This window comes from Mus caroli, chromosome 9 (genome assembly GCF_900094665.2).
Source record: "Mus caroli chromosome 9, CAROLI_EIJ_v1.1, whole genome shotgun sequence".
NCBI classification, from domain to species: Eukaryota; Metazoa; Chordata; class Mammalia; order Rodentia; family Muridae; genus Mus; species Mus caroli.
The window spans coordinates 11,221,793-11,238,854 of NC_034578.1; the positions used below are offsets into that span (position 1 = coordinate 11,221,793).

The 17,062-nt window shown below is 48.1% G+C and overlaps 1 protein-coding gene across 1 annotated transcript in view; it reads right to left on the reverse strand.

Moving 5' to 3' along the window:
- Panx1 (pannexin 1) overlaps positions 1-17,062 on the reverse strand; it is a 37,372-nt gene that overhangs the window by 13,525 nt on the left and 6,785 nt on the right. Inside the window, exon 2 of the mRNA XM_021172892.2 lies at positions 639-778. Within this exon, the coding sequence (XP_021028551.1) occupies positions 639-778 (140 nt within the window). The remainder of the gene's footprint in view (positions 1-638; positions 779-17,062) is intronic.

A 17,062-nucleotide genomic window follows, 5' to 3' on the forward strand; every position in this document is an offset into this window, starting at 1 on the left:
CACTGCTCACAGGAAGACCCAGAGTGTGACACCACTGCTCACAGGAAGACGCAGAGTGTCATGCTCACTCACAGAGAAGACTCTAGATGTCACATCATCGCTCATGGACAAGACTGAAGGGGTTCGGTGGTCACTTAAAGTGTGCTCCTCTGTGCATACTTGCTAGCTCTGGCTGCAGTTTCTTACTCTCCTGCCCTGCACCTCTTCTCTCTAACCTGAACAGCCTGGCTGCTAATGCCTTTTGTGTAGTACTTCCCTTCCTTTCAGTACATCCACCTACCAGAAACCCACTCAAGAGCTGTGTAGCCAGGATTCACCGCCGGGCTTCTGGTCCTCCAGTACCACAATGGCCAGGAGCAACCCAACTATGCTAGTCTTTACTTTGTCTACGTGAGCCCTTGGGTCCCATTCTGCAGGGGAATTAAGGACACAAAGGAGACAAAGACGTACAAGGTGCCTCTAACCGAAGAGCTAAAACTCAGAGAGCATCTATTTCTCATCTGCTCCCCATAGATGTCAGATGCAGTCACTGCTGAGGCTCCACCGGTGGCTGACCACACCCTCTGACATGTTGGTGGACTGTGGCCTGCACTGCCTTCCCAGGCCTCCAAGTCTCTATCTGTAGAGCATCTCATTACCTTGTGCAGCCACAGTGGGAGGTTTCCAGACTCGCTCTGCAGGGAGCTCTTCTGCTGTACTGCGGCCCAGCAGTATGAATCCACAAAGGCAGCCTGTCGCCAGGAGAAAGAACTCGGGGAGAAGCAGCTTATCTGGGTACCTGGGAAGCAAAGCAGATAGTTCCAAATGAACGAAGCAGGGACCTGCCTTCCTCGCCCGACCTAGCCCCACGGAACTTAAGTGCTGTCTGTGGTCAAAGCTTCCTGCACTGAGTCGCAACATCACACAGTAACTGAATACAGGTATTAAAAAAATCTTGACAGTAAAAGGTTCCTGGATATGCAATGATCAAAACTTCAAATTCAAATGTGCAATGAATCCAAGGTTTGCTGGAAGTGCTCATCCGTGTAGTATTGCACACTCTCGTGGAAACCTGGGTTCTGAACTCACAGTGCACACTTGGTACCATGCAACACTCTGAATCCTGCCAGAAGCAACTCGGCTCACAGCCAAGACTAGGGTGTGCTATTGTACTCCACAGATGCTGTCAACCTGACACAGGCTGGAGTCATGCAGGAAGAGAGAAGCCAGTGCAGAATTAGTTCTATCTTGCCTGTGAGCATGTCTGTGGGATATTTCCTTAATGATACAGGAGGGTCCAGCCCACTGTGGGCACCTGGTGGGCTTGAGTTGTATGAAACTAACTGAGCAGGCCAGGAAGAGCAAGCCAGTAGCAGCACTCCTCCCTGGCTTCTGTTTCAGTTCCTGCTTCCAGGTTCCTGCCCTGGCTTCCTTCACTGATCGATGTGTAAGCCAACCAAACCACTTCCTTCAAGTTGTTTATGGTCGTGGTGTTTATCACAGTCATACAAGGCAAACTGGGAGACTTATGAACTGTAGTTGTTTAACTGTGCATACAAAGTTTTCTACTCTCATGGAAGCATAATGGCTAAATTATGGAAAACAAAGACTAAATATTGTCCTAATATCACTACTGCATAACTGTCAAATCAGTATACCTTTCGGATGAATTACGGCAACAAGCACAGCCATCCCATCAGTACGTAATTTTAATAAGTGGTAAAATTATATATATACAAGAATGGTGTTAAAGACATATAAAATTTGTGAATAAATACTTGAGTTCTAGTATTGAGTTCTCATAATGGCCACGAGTGGAGAAAGTTTAAGAAGCTTGGTCTGGGTCATGAGCACCAGGACTGAGGAGGGGATGACGGTGAGGAAGGGACTAAGATAACACCCAGCACATACTGGAAGTTAACACAGTGAAAGCACACCTGATTGACACTGGCCCTGACAGCAGCTTGGGCTCTGCTGGGAGAATATTCTAGAAAGAAGTAAACTACCATAAAAACAGCAGGGAACAGGAAAAGAATAAACAGAAATGCTGAAATGTTGACTTTAGGGAGTCAACAAAGAAGTGGTATCCCATGGGTGGGCAGGCTACAAGGTCAACTCAACGAAAGTTCATGTGGGTACACAGAGTCCAGAAGTCAACCTTGAACAGTCCTCCTCACCCTTATTCATCCCCCACCTTCTTTCTGTTTTTATTTTATATGCACTGGTGTTTGCTGTATGAGGGAGTCAGATCCCCTGGAACTGGAGTTACAGACAGTTGTGAGCCGCCATGTGGGTTCTGGGAATTGAACCTGGGTCCTCTGGAAGAGCAGTCAGTGCTCTTAATCCCTGAGCCATCTCTCCACCTTATGTCTTGACAGAAAGTCCTTCACTAGAACCTGGCTTTCAGAGCTTGGGCTAGCAGCCAGTAAGCCCTAGGGTCTTCCAGCCTCAGCATCCCCAGCAGGCATGTACCACGCCCCATTGTACCACACCTCACTGTGCCACACCCCATTGTACCCTGCCTCACTGTACCACACCCAACTATACCACACCCCACCTTTTAGTGGATTCTGGAGATCAAAGTCAGATTCTCATTCATATGCAGGACTTTACTCTGTGAGCTTTCTCCACAGCCCTCAGGGAAAAGGACTTGTTTTTGTCCTAAGAAAGAAAAGTCTGAAGGGACAATGACCACAGGTGACTGCTGGGCAAAGCAGTAATTTTCCATTTCCTCTAAAGGAAAAGGGGGGGGGGGGAACATAAACCAAATTGTTTCCTAAATGGTTTAGATTTAGAAGGCAAATGCCAAAGCCTATGAGCTTCCCAAAAGAAGATGAGGTTGTGTAGGGATGAGGGCAGAAGACCTGGGTCCCACTCAGGGCTCTGTTGTAATGTGTTCCTCTGAGAAGGGACTGTGGAATGTGACCTTCTTGTGACTGCTGCATTTATAAAAATATAGAGGTATAAGATATGTTCTATGGGGGTGTGGTTAGGCATGGGAGAAAGGGATGTCTCAACTGGCCAATGCCAAGGCATCCTCCCTCGTGAGGGACCAGCCACAAGATGGTATAGTATAGAATAGAGTTTATTCAGGGCATAGGGAGGGGAGTTAAGAGAGTAGTAGAGGCAGAGGGAGAGAGGAAAGAAGCAGAGGCTGGCCATGACCACTTGGGGGGGGATGGGGAGAGAGAGGGAGCAAGAGGCAAGAGGGCAAGAGGGGGAGGAGGGGGCAAGCAGCCCCTTTTATAGTGGGTCAGGCACACCTGGCTCTTGTCATGTAACTGTGGGGTAAGCCGTAGACAGAATCCTAACAGTGATGGTTTGTATATGCTCAGCCTAGGGAATGGCACTATTAGAAGGTGTGTCACTGTGGGTGTACTGGCTAGTTTTGTGTCAACTTTACACAGGCTGGAGTTACCACAGAAAAAGGAGCTTCAGTTGAGAAAATGCCTCCACAAGATCCAGCTGCAAGGCATTTTCTCAATTAGTGATCAAGGCGGGAGGTCCCCTTGTGGGTGAGGACCATAGTAGGCTGGTAGTCTTGGTTCTATAAGAGAGCAGGCTGAGCAAGCCAGGGGAAGCAAGCCAGTAAAGAACATCCCTCCATGGCCTCTGCATCAGCTCCTGCTTTCTGACCTGCTTGAGTTCCAGTCCTGACTTCCTTTGGTGATGAACAGCAGTGTGGAAGTTTAAGCTGAATAAACCCTTTCCTCCCCAACTTGCTTCTTGGTCATGATGTTTGTGCAGGAATAGAAACCCTGACTAAGACAAATTGGTACCAGCATAGTGCGGTATTCCTATGACAACCTGACCATGTTTTGGGGAGAACTGTGGAAGGACTTTGGAACTTTGGGCCAGAAGATCCATTCAGTGTTAAGAGCTCTGTGAGATGTTGTGTAGGAGCTTGGAAGATAATGTTGAATTTAGTGTAGAAAATGGAGGCCTGGCTTGTGAAATTTCAGAGGGAAAATTAAAGACTCTTTCAGGGTCATTGCTATTTTGGATTGTGAAGATTCTGTGGTTCTGGTTAGCTGGGGCTGAAGAATCAGCTGTGATTAACAAGATACCAGAACTACTAAAGTGAAAACTTTTCCTTACTGGGACTACTGATGCTTGTTAGCTGGAGCTAAGAAATTAGCAGTGATTAAGAAGGGACCAGCATCATTGAGGTGACATCTTCTGAGAAGTGTTTTCTGAAAGCACAAAGAGGCTGTGTTCCAGAGATAGCCAAGGTTGTACCTTGTGCTGTGGCTGGACTTGGTAATCTGTAAGAGTCACCCAGGTGGTACTGGTTTTGAAGGCATGAAGGGGTCATGAAGAGCAGCTGAAGCCACAGAAGCACTGTGAGAGGCCATGGAAGGCCATTGGTGAAGGTGCAGCTTCAGTTGCAATTGATGGCCCAGGACTGAAGGGATCATGCAAGGGAGTTGAGGCTTGGCACTATGAAGAGAGCCTATGAGAGGCTAGTGTTGAAGCCAAGTAACAGTGGAAGACAGCAGCATTTTGGAGACGCCAGTACCATGAGATGACTACCAAGAACAGGAGCAGCAGTGGAGTACAGGCAGCTGGAGCCTAGAAGACAAGGTGTGTGCTACAAAGGGCAGGGCTGGAGAAGTGACCCAAACCCTTAGAGGAGCCCAGAAGATCGTGAGTTGGATCCCAGACATTGGATGGTTGGAGATTGATTTTTGCTTTTGATTGTGACTGTGCCCTGATATTTTTCCCTCTTGAAGGAAGTTTTTTAGTGAAGCCCACAGTTAAGAGACTTTAAATTGGGGCTGGTGAGATGGGTCAGTGGGTAAGAGCACCCAACTGCTCTTCCAAAGGTCCAGAGTTCAAATCCCAGCAACCACGTGGTGGCTCACAACCATCCGTAATGAGATCTGGCGCCCTCTTCTGGAGTGTCTGAAGACAGCTACAGTGTACTTACATATAATAAATAAATAAATCAAAAAAAAAAACGTTTTAAAAAAAAGAGACTTTAAATTTTAAGACTTTGAATTTTAAAAGATACTGGATATTTTTAAATGATTGAACTTTTAATATGTAAAGACTGTGGGACTTTTAAAGTTGTTTAGATTTTGGGGATGAATAAGAAACTAAGGGTCGAGGCTTCCTAGTGATGTGTTTGTGTGTCAAGTTGACAAGGGGTCAATTGTACTGGCTAGTTTTGTGTCAACTTGACACAGCTGGAGTTATCACAGAAAAAGGAGCTTCAGTTGAGGAAATGCCTCCACGAGATCCAGCTGCAAGACATTTTCTCAATTAGTGATCAAAGGGGGAGGTCCCCTTGTGGGTGGGACCATCTCTGGGCTGATAGTCTTGGTTCTATAAGAGAGCAGGCTGAGCAAGCCAGGGGAAGCAAGCCAGTAAAGAACATCCCTCCATGGCCTCTGCATCAGCTCCTGTTTCCTGACCTACTTGAGTTCCAGTCCTGACTTCCTTGGTAATGCACAGCAGTATGGAAGTTTAAGCTGAATAAACCCTTTCCTCCCCAACTTGCTTCTTGGTCATGATGTTTTGTCCAGGAATAGAAACCCTGATTAAGACAGTGGGTATGGGCTTTAAGACTCTCATCCCAACTCCCTGGAAGCCAGTGTTCTGCTGGCAGCCTTCAGATGAAGATGTAGAACTCTCAGCTCCACCTGTACCATGTCTGTCTGGATGCTGCTGTGTTCTCGTCTTGATGATATTGGACTGAATCTCTGAACCTGCAAGCCAGCCCCAACTAAATGTTGTCTTTCTAAGACTTGCCTTGGTCACGGTGTCTGTTCACAGCAGTGACACCCTAACTAAGACACTTCTCCACAGCAAAGTGAGAATGGCACCCTCTGCACATACAGGTGTGTGGGTGCGGGGCTCTGAGCAGCAGTCACTCAAGCCATGCAGCCTTAGGGTCCAGCAGAGCTGTGCCTCTTGTCCTCGTCAAGTGTTTATTGGGGAGGGGATGTGTCACAGGCATTGAACCACCTGCTGCTCAGTTCCCATTGCCCTGCCCTCATCCCTCCAGTCCCCCTACAGATGAGGCACGCTCTCTTCCACAGCCCACGCAGGGTGAGTGGTGCTGAGTGCCTGGGCCCTGTGGCTGCATTTAAACCTCACTCTGCCACTTGGTTGGGTGACTCACTGCTGGTAAATCACTTAACCTTCCAAAGCCTGGGTCTCTAATGGGGATGACATTAATATCAACAGTGCTGTTGTAGGGATGGGAGGGAGGGAGGCAGCAAAGTGGTTACCATAGTGCCCAGTTCTCATTGGTGGCTCTGTGAAGCCTGGAAGCCATGAGTTGACTTTTCCTGCACTGCTTTAAAGACTAAAGCACCCCACCATTGCCTCTTCTACTCTATGGAGAGGGGGCAGAGACAGCGAGGTGAGTCCCTAGGCCCTAGAATAGAGCAGGCCTCCAAGGGCCACCCTCCCCCGGGAAGGGATGATCCACACTTAGATAAAGATAAGGAAGTGGTGTGGGTTGTCAGGAGGGTAGACTGCTGAGGTGGTAAAGGCCCTGGGTACCCCTTCTTCCTCAGCAGGTGACTTGACAGCCAGACATCAAGAAAGCACACATTGAGGATTGGGAGAGATCACCCTGACATCACGAGCTGTTGTAAAGCATCCTAGGATAGGGACAGTTCTTACCATTAAATGGGTAAGACATTTCCCAGTGCTCTGGGCTCCTTTAACCCATTAAACTCAAGATCTAGCATTTTATAAAAAACAGGGTGCGTGAGTCTTCCCACCCTCTTCCTGCTAACATCAGTGTGGCCCTGCTAACATCTCCTGCCATTACCTACCAACGTGTAAGTGTGCAATGGACACATGGGGTGAGCAGTCCTTTTGCTGATAAGCTATGTGCTTGGGAACATCTGGCCACATACTCATGAAAGCAGACAGTGCTGTCAGCAGTCCACGGAAGCCTGCCTGGCTCAGAACAGTCCTGGATACCACCCTCAGAACACCCATGGGTAGCACTTACTCACGTTCTCCCTGAGGGAAAGTGCTTCAAGCTTTCTTTTGGGGTTCAGGGACTTTCCTTCTGTAGTAGCAGAAACTCTTGACAAAGAAAAACATCTCAACATTGTATAGCAAACATTTTTTAAGAGAATGGAGAAAACAGAGAGCTGGGTATGAGGAGATGCTGAGGTCCCAAGGAAACATCCCTAGTCTAGAGTGCAGAGACAGCAGGCAACTGGCACTCATTGGACACCACCAGTTCCTCCGACTGCCACCTACTCAAGACTGTCACATGGGGGAGAACCAGCCTATTTCCTTTACCCTAGAGGGAACTAAAGCTCAAAGTGGTCCAGCCCTCCTCCACCCCTCTTTACACAAGCCTCTGGACTCAGTGACTCCAGCAACCTGCCTCTAGAGGAGTCCCCACTAGGGTGGCTTCGGCAGATGGCGCCCCCAAGTGGCTGGAAGTGGAGAGCTTTCTGGCAATGGCTGAGAACATTCCAGCAAATGAAATAGATCAATACTCCAGGACTTGGTGTTTTCTGCCTAGGAATGGGAAACTAACTCAAAGAAGCCAAAAGCCGTGCTAGGGCAGACACAGAACTAAGAAAAAAAGCTGGAATAAAGAGAGGGCTACCAGGAGAGGGGCACTGGATAGGCACCCAGCTATACAGCCTCCTGAGAAGCCTGCGGCCTCGACACTTGACAAAAGAACCCCACAAGACCCCCCAGCAAGTCTCGCAGGGTCCACACCACCGTGTCAGTCGCAGGAAGGCACTGGGATCTCCAGTGTTCTGGCCATCCCTATACAGAATGCGCATGTCATGACCTGAATTTCAAAATGTCCCTACAGGCTCACTCAGTCCCCAGTTGGTGGTACTACTTTGGGAAGTTGTGGAAACTTGGTTTTGTGGATCTTGTGGAAAAGTAGATGGCTGGGGTATGCCTTTGTAGGATGTAACTGGTTCCCTGTCCCTTCCAGTCTCATTCTGCTTCTCTCCCCCAGGATCCCATAGTCCGAGGCCCACGACAAGCACCCACAGACTACACTTACGCAACTATGAGACCAACTACACCATGTTCCCTCAAGTTGTTCTAAGGAATTTGGGTCACTAATTCTTGATTGACAAATAATTACTATAGCACACACAAGTTCAGGTTCATGCTAAGAACAAAAAACCCTCTTTCTGGTTGGCTGAAATATAGAGACAGCTGTGGGATTCACACCCATGGAGCTGGCAAAATATGGTGAGATCTTGAAGAGAAAAAATGTGCTCTCCGGGGCTCCCCAAAGAAAGTCTCATCAGCTAAGCAGATAACCTGAGGCACCAAGGTCTCCCTTTACCTTGTAGGTACTCTACCTTGAGCGGAAGAGCAGCCTAATGGCCTCTCCCACTGCCTAGATCCACATCTGCAGCAGCAGCAGCAGCAGCATAAGCTTAGGCGAAAACAGAGCAGTGTGGCCCAAGACACAGGTCAAGGACAGACAGACAACAGGGAGTCAGCCACGGTTTCTCCAGGACATTAATGCCAGGTGGGGTTGTCTCCATCTTCCAGCTGAACGGGGGCTCTGGCCTACTTCTGCTACTGCTCCCCTTTCTTTAGCTCATACACAGCACTGACACAGAACAGGCAGGAGAGCAAGGGCAAGAGAAGGATCGAGGCTGGAGCGTCTGTGCCTTCTGATTGTCTAACACCCACAGCTCCTCCTGGCTCCCAGGGGGACGGAGGTTTGCTATGTTGCTTGGGGAGGTTTGGGAAGCAGACATTTGAGGAGCTAATGAAAAGTCTCAAACCCGCAAATTTAACAAAAATAAAACAGAGAAATCCAGTCAGCCAACGAGAACTACAGACGTCCGAAACGTGTGGGATTCTAGAAAGTGCCACACTGCAGACTACAGGGGGCAGCAGAGAGACATGGCCCTTGCTGTTCACTTTTGTCCCCCATTTACAGGGAGCAAAGGGAGGCACTCCTGACTAGGGAGAGGCGGGAACCCACACTCCCCATTTTTAACAAAGAAAGAGGAAAGAGAAGGGACAGTTCCTGGGTAAAACTGGGTCTGAGACTGAAGACTTGGAAAGGGTTTGCAGAGGGCGACACATGCTGTGACTGTGACTGAGGGAGACACATGCTGTGACTACTGTTCTGGGAGGTGCACAGGAAAGCAATGGAGCCGGGATTACAGTGCTGAGTGCTGTCTTCTGCACGGCCCTAAAGTCAACAAAGTGTTTTTATTTCACAAAACAAAAATAATTATAATTCCTTTACTATATATTACACACATGCATGCACACATCTATCTCATATAAAGGACCCAAGCAGACCATAAAACAACCTTCAAAGCACTGCACTTGAAAGAACCAGCTACATTTAAGGATGCAGGGGAAAAAACCTGAAAATCATTCTTGTAAAGTCCCAAGTTCAGTGAGAACCATCACTAAGAGAATCATGAAGACAACACAGAAAGGAGAAGGGTGGCCAGCGCCTGTGCCACCAAGTCTCAGGAGACAGGGCAGACCAGTGAGTCTCAGGAGACAGGGCAGACCAGTGAGTCTCAGGAGACAGGGCAGGCCAGTGAGCGAGTCTCAGGAGACAGGGCAGGCCAGTGAGCGAGTTTCAGGAGACAGAGCAGGCCAGTGAGTCTCAGGAGACAGGGCAGGCCCGTGAGTCTCAGGAGACAAGGCAGGTCAGTGAATGAGTCTCAGGAGACAGGGCAGGATAGTGAGTGAGTCTCCGGAGACAGGGCAGGCCAGTGAGTCTCAGGAGACAGGGCAGGCCAAAACGTGCTGCAGGAGACTTAGCATGTGTGCATAATGGAACTGACTCCCCAACCATCAGAAAGCCAGCAAAGCTCCAAGAATTCCACAGTAACTTTTCCTTCCTCCCTCCTTGCACTTCTCCAGCCAACTTGTATCCAAACTCAGCTTCAGGTTCAAACATAAGACATTCTGCAATTAAGTTATGGAAGACCCAATTTGTCCAAAACTGCCTTCCCTTCCTCTGTAAGAATACTTTATAAGCATGCACATATTTCATAATAGTGAGAAAATATAAGCACTTTTTATAGCCTAGACTTGGATGGAACTAAAGTGATTTTCGTAGCAGTTAGGCCAGGTTAACTCACAAGGACTCCTCTGCACCGGCCTGGGCTGTAGAACACACACACCTCTGTAACACTTGCTCTTTGCTAAGATGGGCACAGGCGTTATCTACAGGAGCCTCTAACACACCCCAGATACTTTACCACCAACTGAGAGAGGAGTTTCAGGAGATGATGCTCCTTCCGAGTCCCACAAACTGGACAAGACTCCACCAGGACAGCTCTGTCTCTACAAGGAGAAAAGCAACTTCCTGTCCGTAGCAGCAGTAGGAACGGGGATTTGTGGCCTGCAGCCAGAGAAACAAAAAAAAGTTGGCAAGCGTGGTCAGGGAAGAGTGTGTGACAACATAGCCAGACACAGGCGACCAAGACCAGGAGTATATCCAGGGAAACCGACAGTATGGAACTGGGTGGTGTGTGAGGTTTCACTCCTGTGCCGAAGTCCCTTCCAAAGAAAACTTGTACATACCTAAGAGAAGTCTGACAGCCGTCCCGTGAATGTAAAAGAACGGCACAAGAGGCGCTCAGTGGTACCTCAAAGATTAAAGAGAGAGAAAGGACTGAATTCTTTAAATACTGCTGTCACCTAAGACAAACTGCCTCAGACACATAGAAATTAGTTACAAATTTGTATCTTGGGCACACAGGACTTTAAAGTGAAAGGGTATGTTGCTGTAATTACTTCATCCTTTTTCTTTTCTCTTTTCTTTCTTTCTTTTTTTTTTTTTTTTTTTTTTTTTTTCAAGACAGGATTTCTGTATGTAGCCTTGGCTGTCCTGGAACTCACCCTGCAGACCAGGCTGGCCTTGAACTCAAAAATCCGCCTGCCTCTGCCTCCCAAGCGCTGGGATTGAAGGCGTGCACCCTGACTTCCCTCAGAGACAACTATGCCTCTCTGTCAACACACTCCTAACATGTGCAAAGCATAGGCTCTCCCTACAAAGCGAGGTGCTCCTTCATTTGTGCTTGCCTGGTTTTTCCATATTCTGCACCTGGGGTAAAGCACAGGGAAGGCCTGGGCTTTTTCCTTACAGTGCCAGTTTGAGAAGCGTAACATGCCAGCTTCCTGTTAAGCGGTGATGTCAGTCACCTGTGTTATTCTGCTGGGTGCTATGTAGCTCTCGTGCCTGCAGAAGTGACTTCTCTGTGAAACGCTAGGGATCTGAGGAAACCCATGGAGACTGTAAACACGGCATCGTGGACACACCATACTCCTCTTCAGATTGCTTCATTCATTGCTATGAGCTGGAAGCACAGATCCCACTGGGATTCCCAGGACAGCTGTGATGGCTCGAGCCTAAAATGATCCCACAGATTCATTTTGAATGCTCGCTCCCCAACTGCTGATGCTATGTGGGGTAGTAGACTCTTTGGGGGTGGGCGATGAGTAGAAACAAGTCATGAGGGTCAGGCTTTTGGAGGTCACAGCCAAGGCCTCTAGTATAGGCCAGGCCACCCTGTGTTTCCTTGTCTATCATGGTGTAAGAACCACAGCCACAGGCTCCCACCACAACAGGCTCTGATGGGCTGAGGTTCCTCTGAAACCATCAGCCAAAACGAATCTTTCATCCTTTCAGTCATCTCTGTCAGGGAATTTGTTCACAGCAATAGAAAGTAACCGGTCCACACTGCATTCAATCAAAGAAACCTGTGAATTACTGCCATTATTCTGTGTCTTACAAATGAGACTCAGAGCATTTAAATAATAGTCTAATCAATATTTAGCCAGTTTATTATTCAAGATATATATATATATCACATATGACTGGGGAGGAGAAAAAAACAGACAGACCTGGGGCTGGATCATGTCTGTATAATTAGACTCCAAGGTTAGCCAATTTACATAGAACACACAAGATGGCCAGAATCAACCCCCAAGAAAGCCTATGCTGAGCTGAGATGCAAGTTCATAAAAAGGTATCATTTAAACACTCAGTTAGGCTGGACAGATGGCTCAGTAGGTAAGAGTGCTTGCCGAGGAAGCATAAGGAGCTGTGTTCAAATGTCCAACACCCACATAGAAAGCTGAGCATGATCATGTGGGCCTATAACCCGAGGTCTGCGGGGGACAGGAGGAGGAGGGCAAGGGAGGTCCAGGGAATAAGGAAGAGAGCGATAGGGCTTGCCACATCTCGAGGGAATAAGAAGTGATCGAGCCGAACACTACACGCCCTTGGTGTGTACTCAGACGTGTGCATAGACACACACACACACACACACTCACATGCACTACAGAGCCAGCAAGATTTGTTGCTAACAGCTGGCACACACAGACCTTACCCGAGCACCTAGGCCTCTGTGTAGTGTCAGAAAGGTGGTGGGGAGTCTCCGCATGGAGCTCACATGGTAGAAAGAGATGTCTGTCTGTCACAACTGAAACGTGACATATGAGAGCCAGGGAGTAAATTCTTCCAGCAATGCAGACTGGCCAAGCTTATAGTAGGGGGATTGTGTTGGTGGCCCTGGGCTTTGTTTTTAGAGGGTAGTTGGAGAAGCTGGCACAGACCCACAGTGGGCATGCAACACATAGAGACTGCAAGAGGGAGATGGGGGGGAAGTTAGCTCAAGAATAATGAAAAAGAAACAGGTGGTGTGACAACTTCCAAACATGCCTTCAAGAGCAGGTTGTTAGAAGCATTCTGGAAGTCCAGTAAATGTGCTCAAGGGTAAGTTAGCATACAGGGGGAAATCAGGTCAGGCCTTCCCTAAGGAGAGCTTCTAGGATCTCTTTTCTTAGCTGTTGCTTTCTAAAAACAAAACAAATAAACACAAACAATTATATTCAATAGGCACTTGGTTTTCTTTTACTTTCTAACAGGTTACATATCTACCTTTTTTCATTTTCGGCATGAAACGAGTTGCCTGAGTTTGGCCCCCAAGAACACATAGGAAAAAATCCCAGAGATGGTAGTTAGTGCTCATACCCCCAGTGCAGGGGAAGTAGAGACAAGAGGACCCCTGGGGGCTCACAGGCCAGCCAGCTTAGCCTACTTGCCAAGTTCTAGACCAGTGACAAACTCCCCACTCCACCCCCCTGTCACACACACAAACCAAAGAAAAGGCAGCTCTGGTTATCACTTCTCCGCCAGCAGGGGGCAGGATGCTGGCTTCTTGAGTCTCATGCTGCATTTTTTTAGTGTACACATGATTAGTAATTCCTTACCTACTTACTAGTTTTATCTTTTAAAACTCTCCAGCAAATCCACTGCCATAAAGACAGTTCTTAAGAAATATGGGCTTAATACTTAGAAATGCCCCAACCTGAAGCAAGACTCGGCTTAGCTGACGCCATCATTTCTCCCTCAAGGATATCCTCTAAAAGCCAGCTTTCATAATTCCTGATACAAAGAAACCTTCTGTGGATAAGCCCTTGAGCATCTCCACCCCGTACGGAAAGAGATGATGACTATAAATGAAAGGAACCTATGGGGACTGTCACCATTAAGAGGACAGTGTCATGAGACTCCTGCAAAGCCAAGGACATGCTACACAGATCACATGGGTTCCACAGACAGATTCAAACATTCAAGTGGCAAGTGCTGTTCTCAAGGAGTCCCGTATGGAAAGGGGACTCGAAAGCTTTTCATCTAACATCCAAATGTGGTGTGACCCACCCCAAGATCTTGTGCCTACACTACACCAGCCAGAGCCTAGGGTCTGATGTACCAGAGAGTGTCTCTCCATTAGTTCAGTGTCCTCACAGAGTGAACCTGATCTTAGGAGAGGTGCCTTCTGGTCACATGTGACCTACCCAGTTGTTTTTGCTGTGGGAAGTAAATACCTTAACTGTGTTCCCTTGGTCCTTAAAGAAGAATTGACTTTCTGCTCCCCTAGTCACTCCCATGTGTGCACAGGGAGCAAATGGAGTGTTCAGGAAAGGAAGGAAGTCCTAGGAGGGGAAGAATGCTGGAGGCAATGGTCCAAGGACACGGGAAAGAGGAACAGCCAGTCCTTCCCACCCAGGCCCATCTCAGCAGTCAGGGATCCCACTCATGGCCTGAGTCTGAGTGGAGACTTGATTAGTGGAAACTTGCAGCACTCAACATTCATGCCAAATACCTTCAACTGTGCACACCCGCACTTCATCTCCCTCCCTTCACAGTTGGTGGCTCCACCCACTACCAAGCCAGAGCCAGGCTTCCACCCTTGCTTCTGGGTTCAAACACTGAAAGGGTACAACCTTCTGTTTTGCAAATGACTGCCTGGTGTGGACAGAGAGGAGCAGCCTGGGAGCTCTCAGGAATCCCAGGTTAGACCAAGTGTGAAGTAGATGTTAACACTTAGAGGAAAACTTTCAAAGCCACTCTAACTTCCTAATAAAGTTTATGTAAAGCAGCTAACTAAATGTAGACAGAAAAGATGGCTCAAAAATGAAAGTAAGTCAGACAGTCTCTCTGTGTGTGTGTGTGTGTGTGTGTGTGTGTGTGTGTGTGTGTCTGTCAAGACCTTTATCTTTAAAATTAAAAGTATACTAGGCAGTGGTGACACACACCTCGGGAGGCAGAAGCAGGAAAATGAGTTGGAAGGTCGCCTGGTCTACAGAGCATGTTTCAGGACAGCCAGGGCTCCACAGAGAAACAGTTTCAAAACCACACAAACAAAAGCAGAAGAAGCAGTTATTCTGTCCCACATCTGTAATCTCAGCACCAGAGGAGAACAGGCAAGAGGCTAGGAAATTTGAGGTTGACCTAGGCTACATGAAGCTGTGTCGCAAAAAAAGCCAGAAAAGGGGTGGAGTGGGGGCAGAGACAGACAGAGGTGGGAATCACTGATTTTCAAAGGATGGGAAAGAATTTCACAAGGCAAGGATAACAAGCAGTCTTCTGTCTCTACAGGCTGAAAAGTAATACAGTCAGCCAGAAGGGAAGGGGTAGCCCCAGGCACTGCCAAGCGTGCCAGCCAGAGCCCAAGACTCAGGAGACTTCAGTGAAATCATGTTAACAGGGAACTACAAACCTGGACATGGCACCTCAATTTACAACAACAAACTAAAAATGGGCAGCGCTGAGCCAACGAGATGGTTCAGAGGGCAAAAACATCTGCTAAGCTCACCAAATGACCACGACTGGCTCCCCAGATCCCATGGTGGAAGGAGACCTGACTCCCTACAGTGCCCATTAGTATGAAAGAGGGACGCATGCTCCTAGACACACACACACACACACACACATACACACTTTTTTAATGTAGTTTTAAGTCTGAGATAAAAAAGGCACAGAACTAAAGAGCCCTGAGCCTGCTGATAGGGAGCATGGGTTCTGAAGGGCTCCAGAGTGACTGCCTGCTCTCAAAGAGTAGCCTGGGGCCCTTTCCAGACAGAGGCAGTAGGCTGTTAAATACTTTTTAAATTTCAAAGCTTTAATTTCTTTTAAAATGACAGTAGAAATAAATCATAAACAAAAGATGTTTGGGAAGCGTGGGAGAGAGCAGAGGCTGAGAACTGCTTGCACAAAGGCTGCCCTGAGTTGACGCATCATGACACAGCAGCTAAAAGAGGCGAGGAGCAGTCACACTGACAGAGCTCTACCCCCAAGTAGCACAATGAGGGTCAGGAAGGGGCTCAGGGGTAAAGGCCCCTGAAGCACCAGCCTGAGGACATAGGGGTACTGCCTGCTCCCCGGCCTGGTAGAGCGTAGCATAAGAGAAGCCTGCCTGAACAAGGTGAATGCATGTGCCTGTCTGCACACGCATGCACACACATGTTCTCCCTCCCGCCCTCACACACAGAAGCATGAGCATAAAAACATCTCCAAGGCATATTAAATGAACAATTTGCAACACAATGCAAATAATTAAATCTTTAATATTTTCCCATTTATTTACTTTGTGTGTATTTTCGTGTGTGTGTGTGTGTGTGTGTGCGTGCGTGTGTGTGTGAGTTCTCTCCTTCTACCATGAAGGTTCAGGGCTTTCAGGTTTGGCAGCTTCCTTACCCAATGAGCTGCCTTTCTGGCACTGTTTAAATCTTATGTTAAAATGCTATCAGAGTAACACACACACACACACACACACACACAGGAGGGGGAGGGTTTACTTTTCCCTTTATGACTGGATCATTAACAAACACACCCCAATGCACACAGACACACAGCCTTTGACAAACTACATTTAACATTGAGGTTGTATAGTTATTTCCTGACCCCTTTCCTGCTAGAGGGAAATCAGGAGGCAAGGAAGACTGGTAAGAAAGTTACACAGACCATCTGCCCCGAGAGCTCTAAGCAGTGAACACCACAGGGAGACTCCTCTTAGAACTCCTACAAGCTGGGCTGGCGTCTTAGCTACTGTTCTGCCACCATGACAAAGCACCTTTTATAAAGGAAGGCATTACCGGGGAGCTTGCTAGCGGATGGTCTGTGGTCATCACTGCAGGAAGCAGATGGCGTGGTGCTGAAAGCTTCACCTCCTGATTCACAGGCAGCAGGCAGAGAAAACCTGACTGGGCCTGATGCGGGGGCCCACCCCAGTGACACACCTCCTAATCCATCCCAAACAGTTCCACCAACTGGGGACCAGGGAGCCTTTGTCATTCACACCACTGTAAACCAGGAAGGAAGGTTCTGTCCCCTGTGCAGGGTTCAGCCCAGTCTCTGGAGGAAGCAAATCTGTTGCGCCTCCCTAGGACAACTTGGAAAACCATCTGAACAGCCATAGCACAGCAGAAGGCACGCCTGCTGGGTCTGACACCAAGGACACAGGGGGACAGTCACACTGCCCTGACAACTGCCTGCCTCAGCAGCAGCCCCAGGACACATACTGACAACCCAGGCAGAACCTGCACCGTGTGCCAGGACAGAACCTAGCACCTCCCCCAACTCCTCCCAGCACCCACATGCAGCCCCTTCTACAATGTGCTAGACATTCCCACCTCGGTCATTAATTAAGAAAATGTTCTACGGCCTGGCTCACAGCCTGATTTTCTTTCTTTCTATTTTTTCTTTTTTCTTTTTTCTTAGATATTTTCTTTATATACATTTCAAATGCTATCCCGAAAGTTCCCTATACCCTCCCCCCGCCCTGCTCCCCTACCC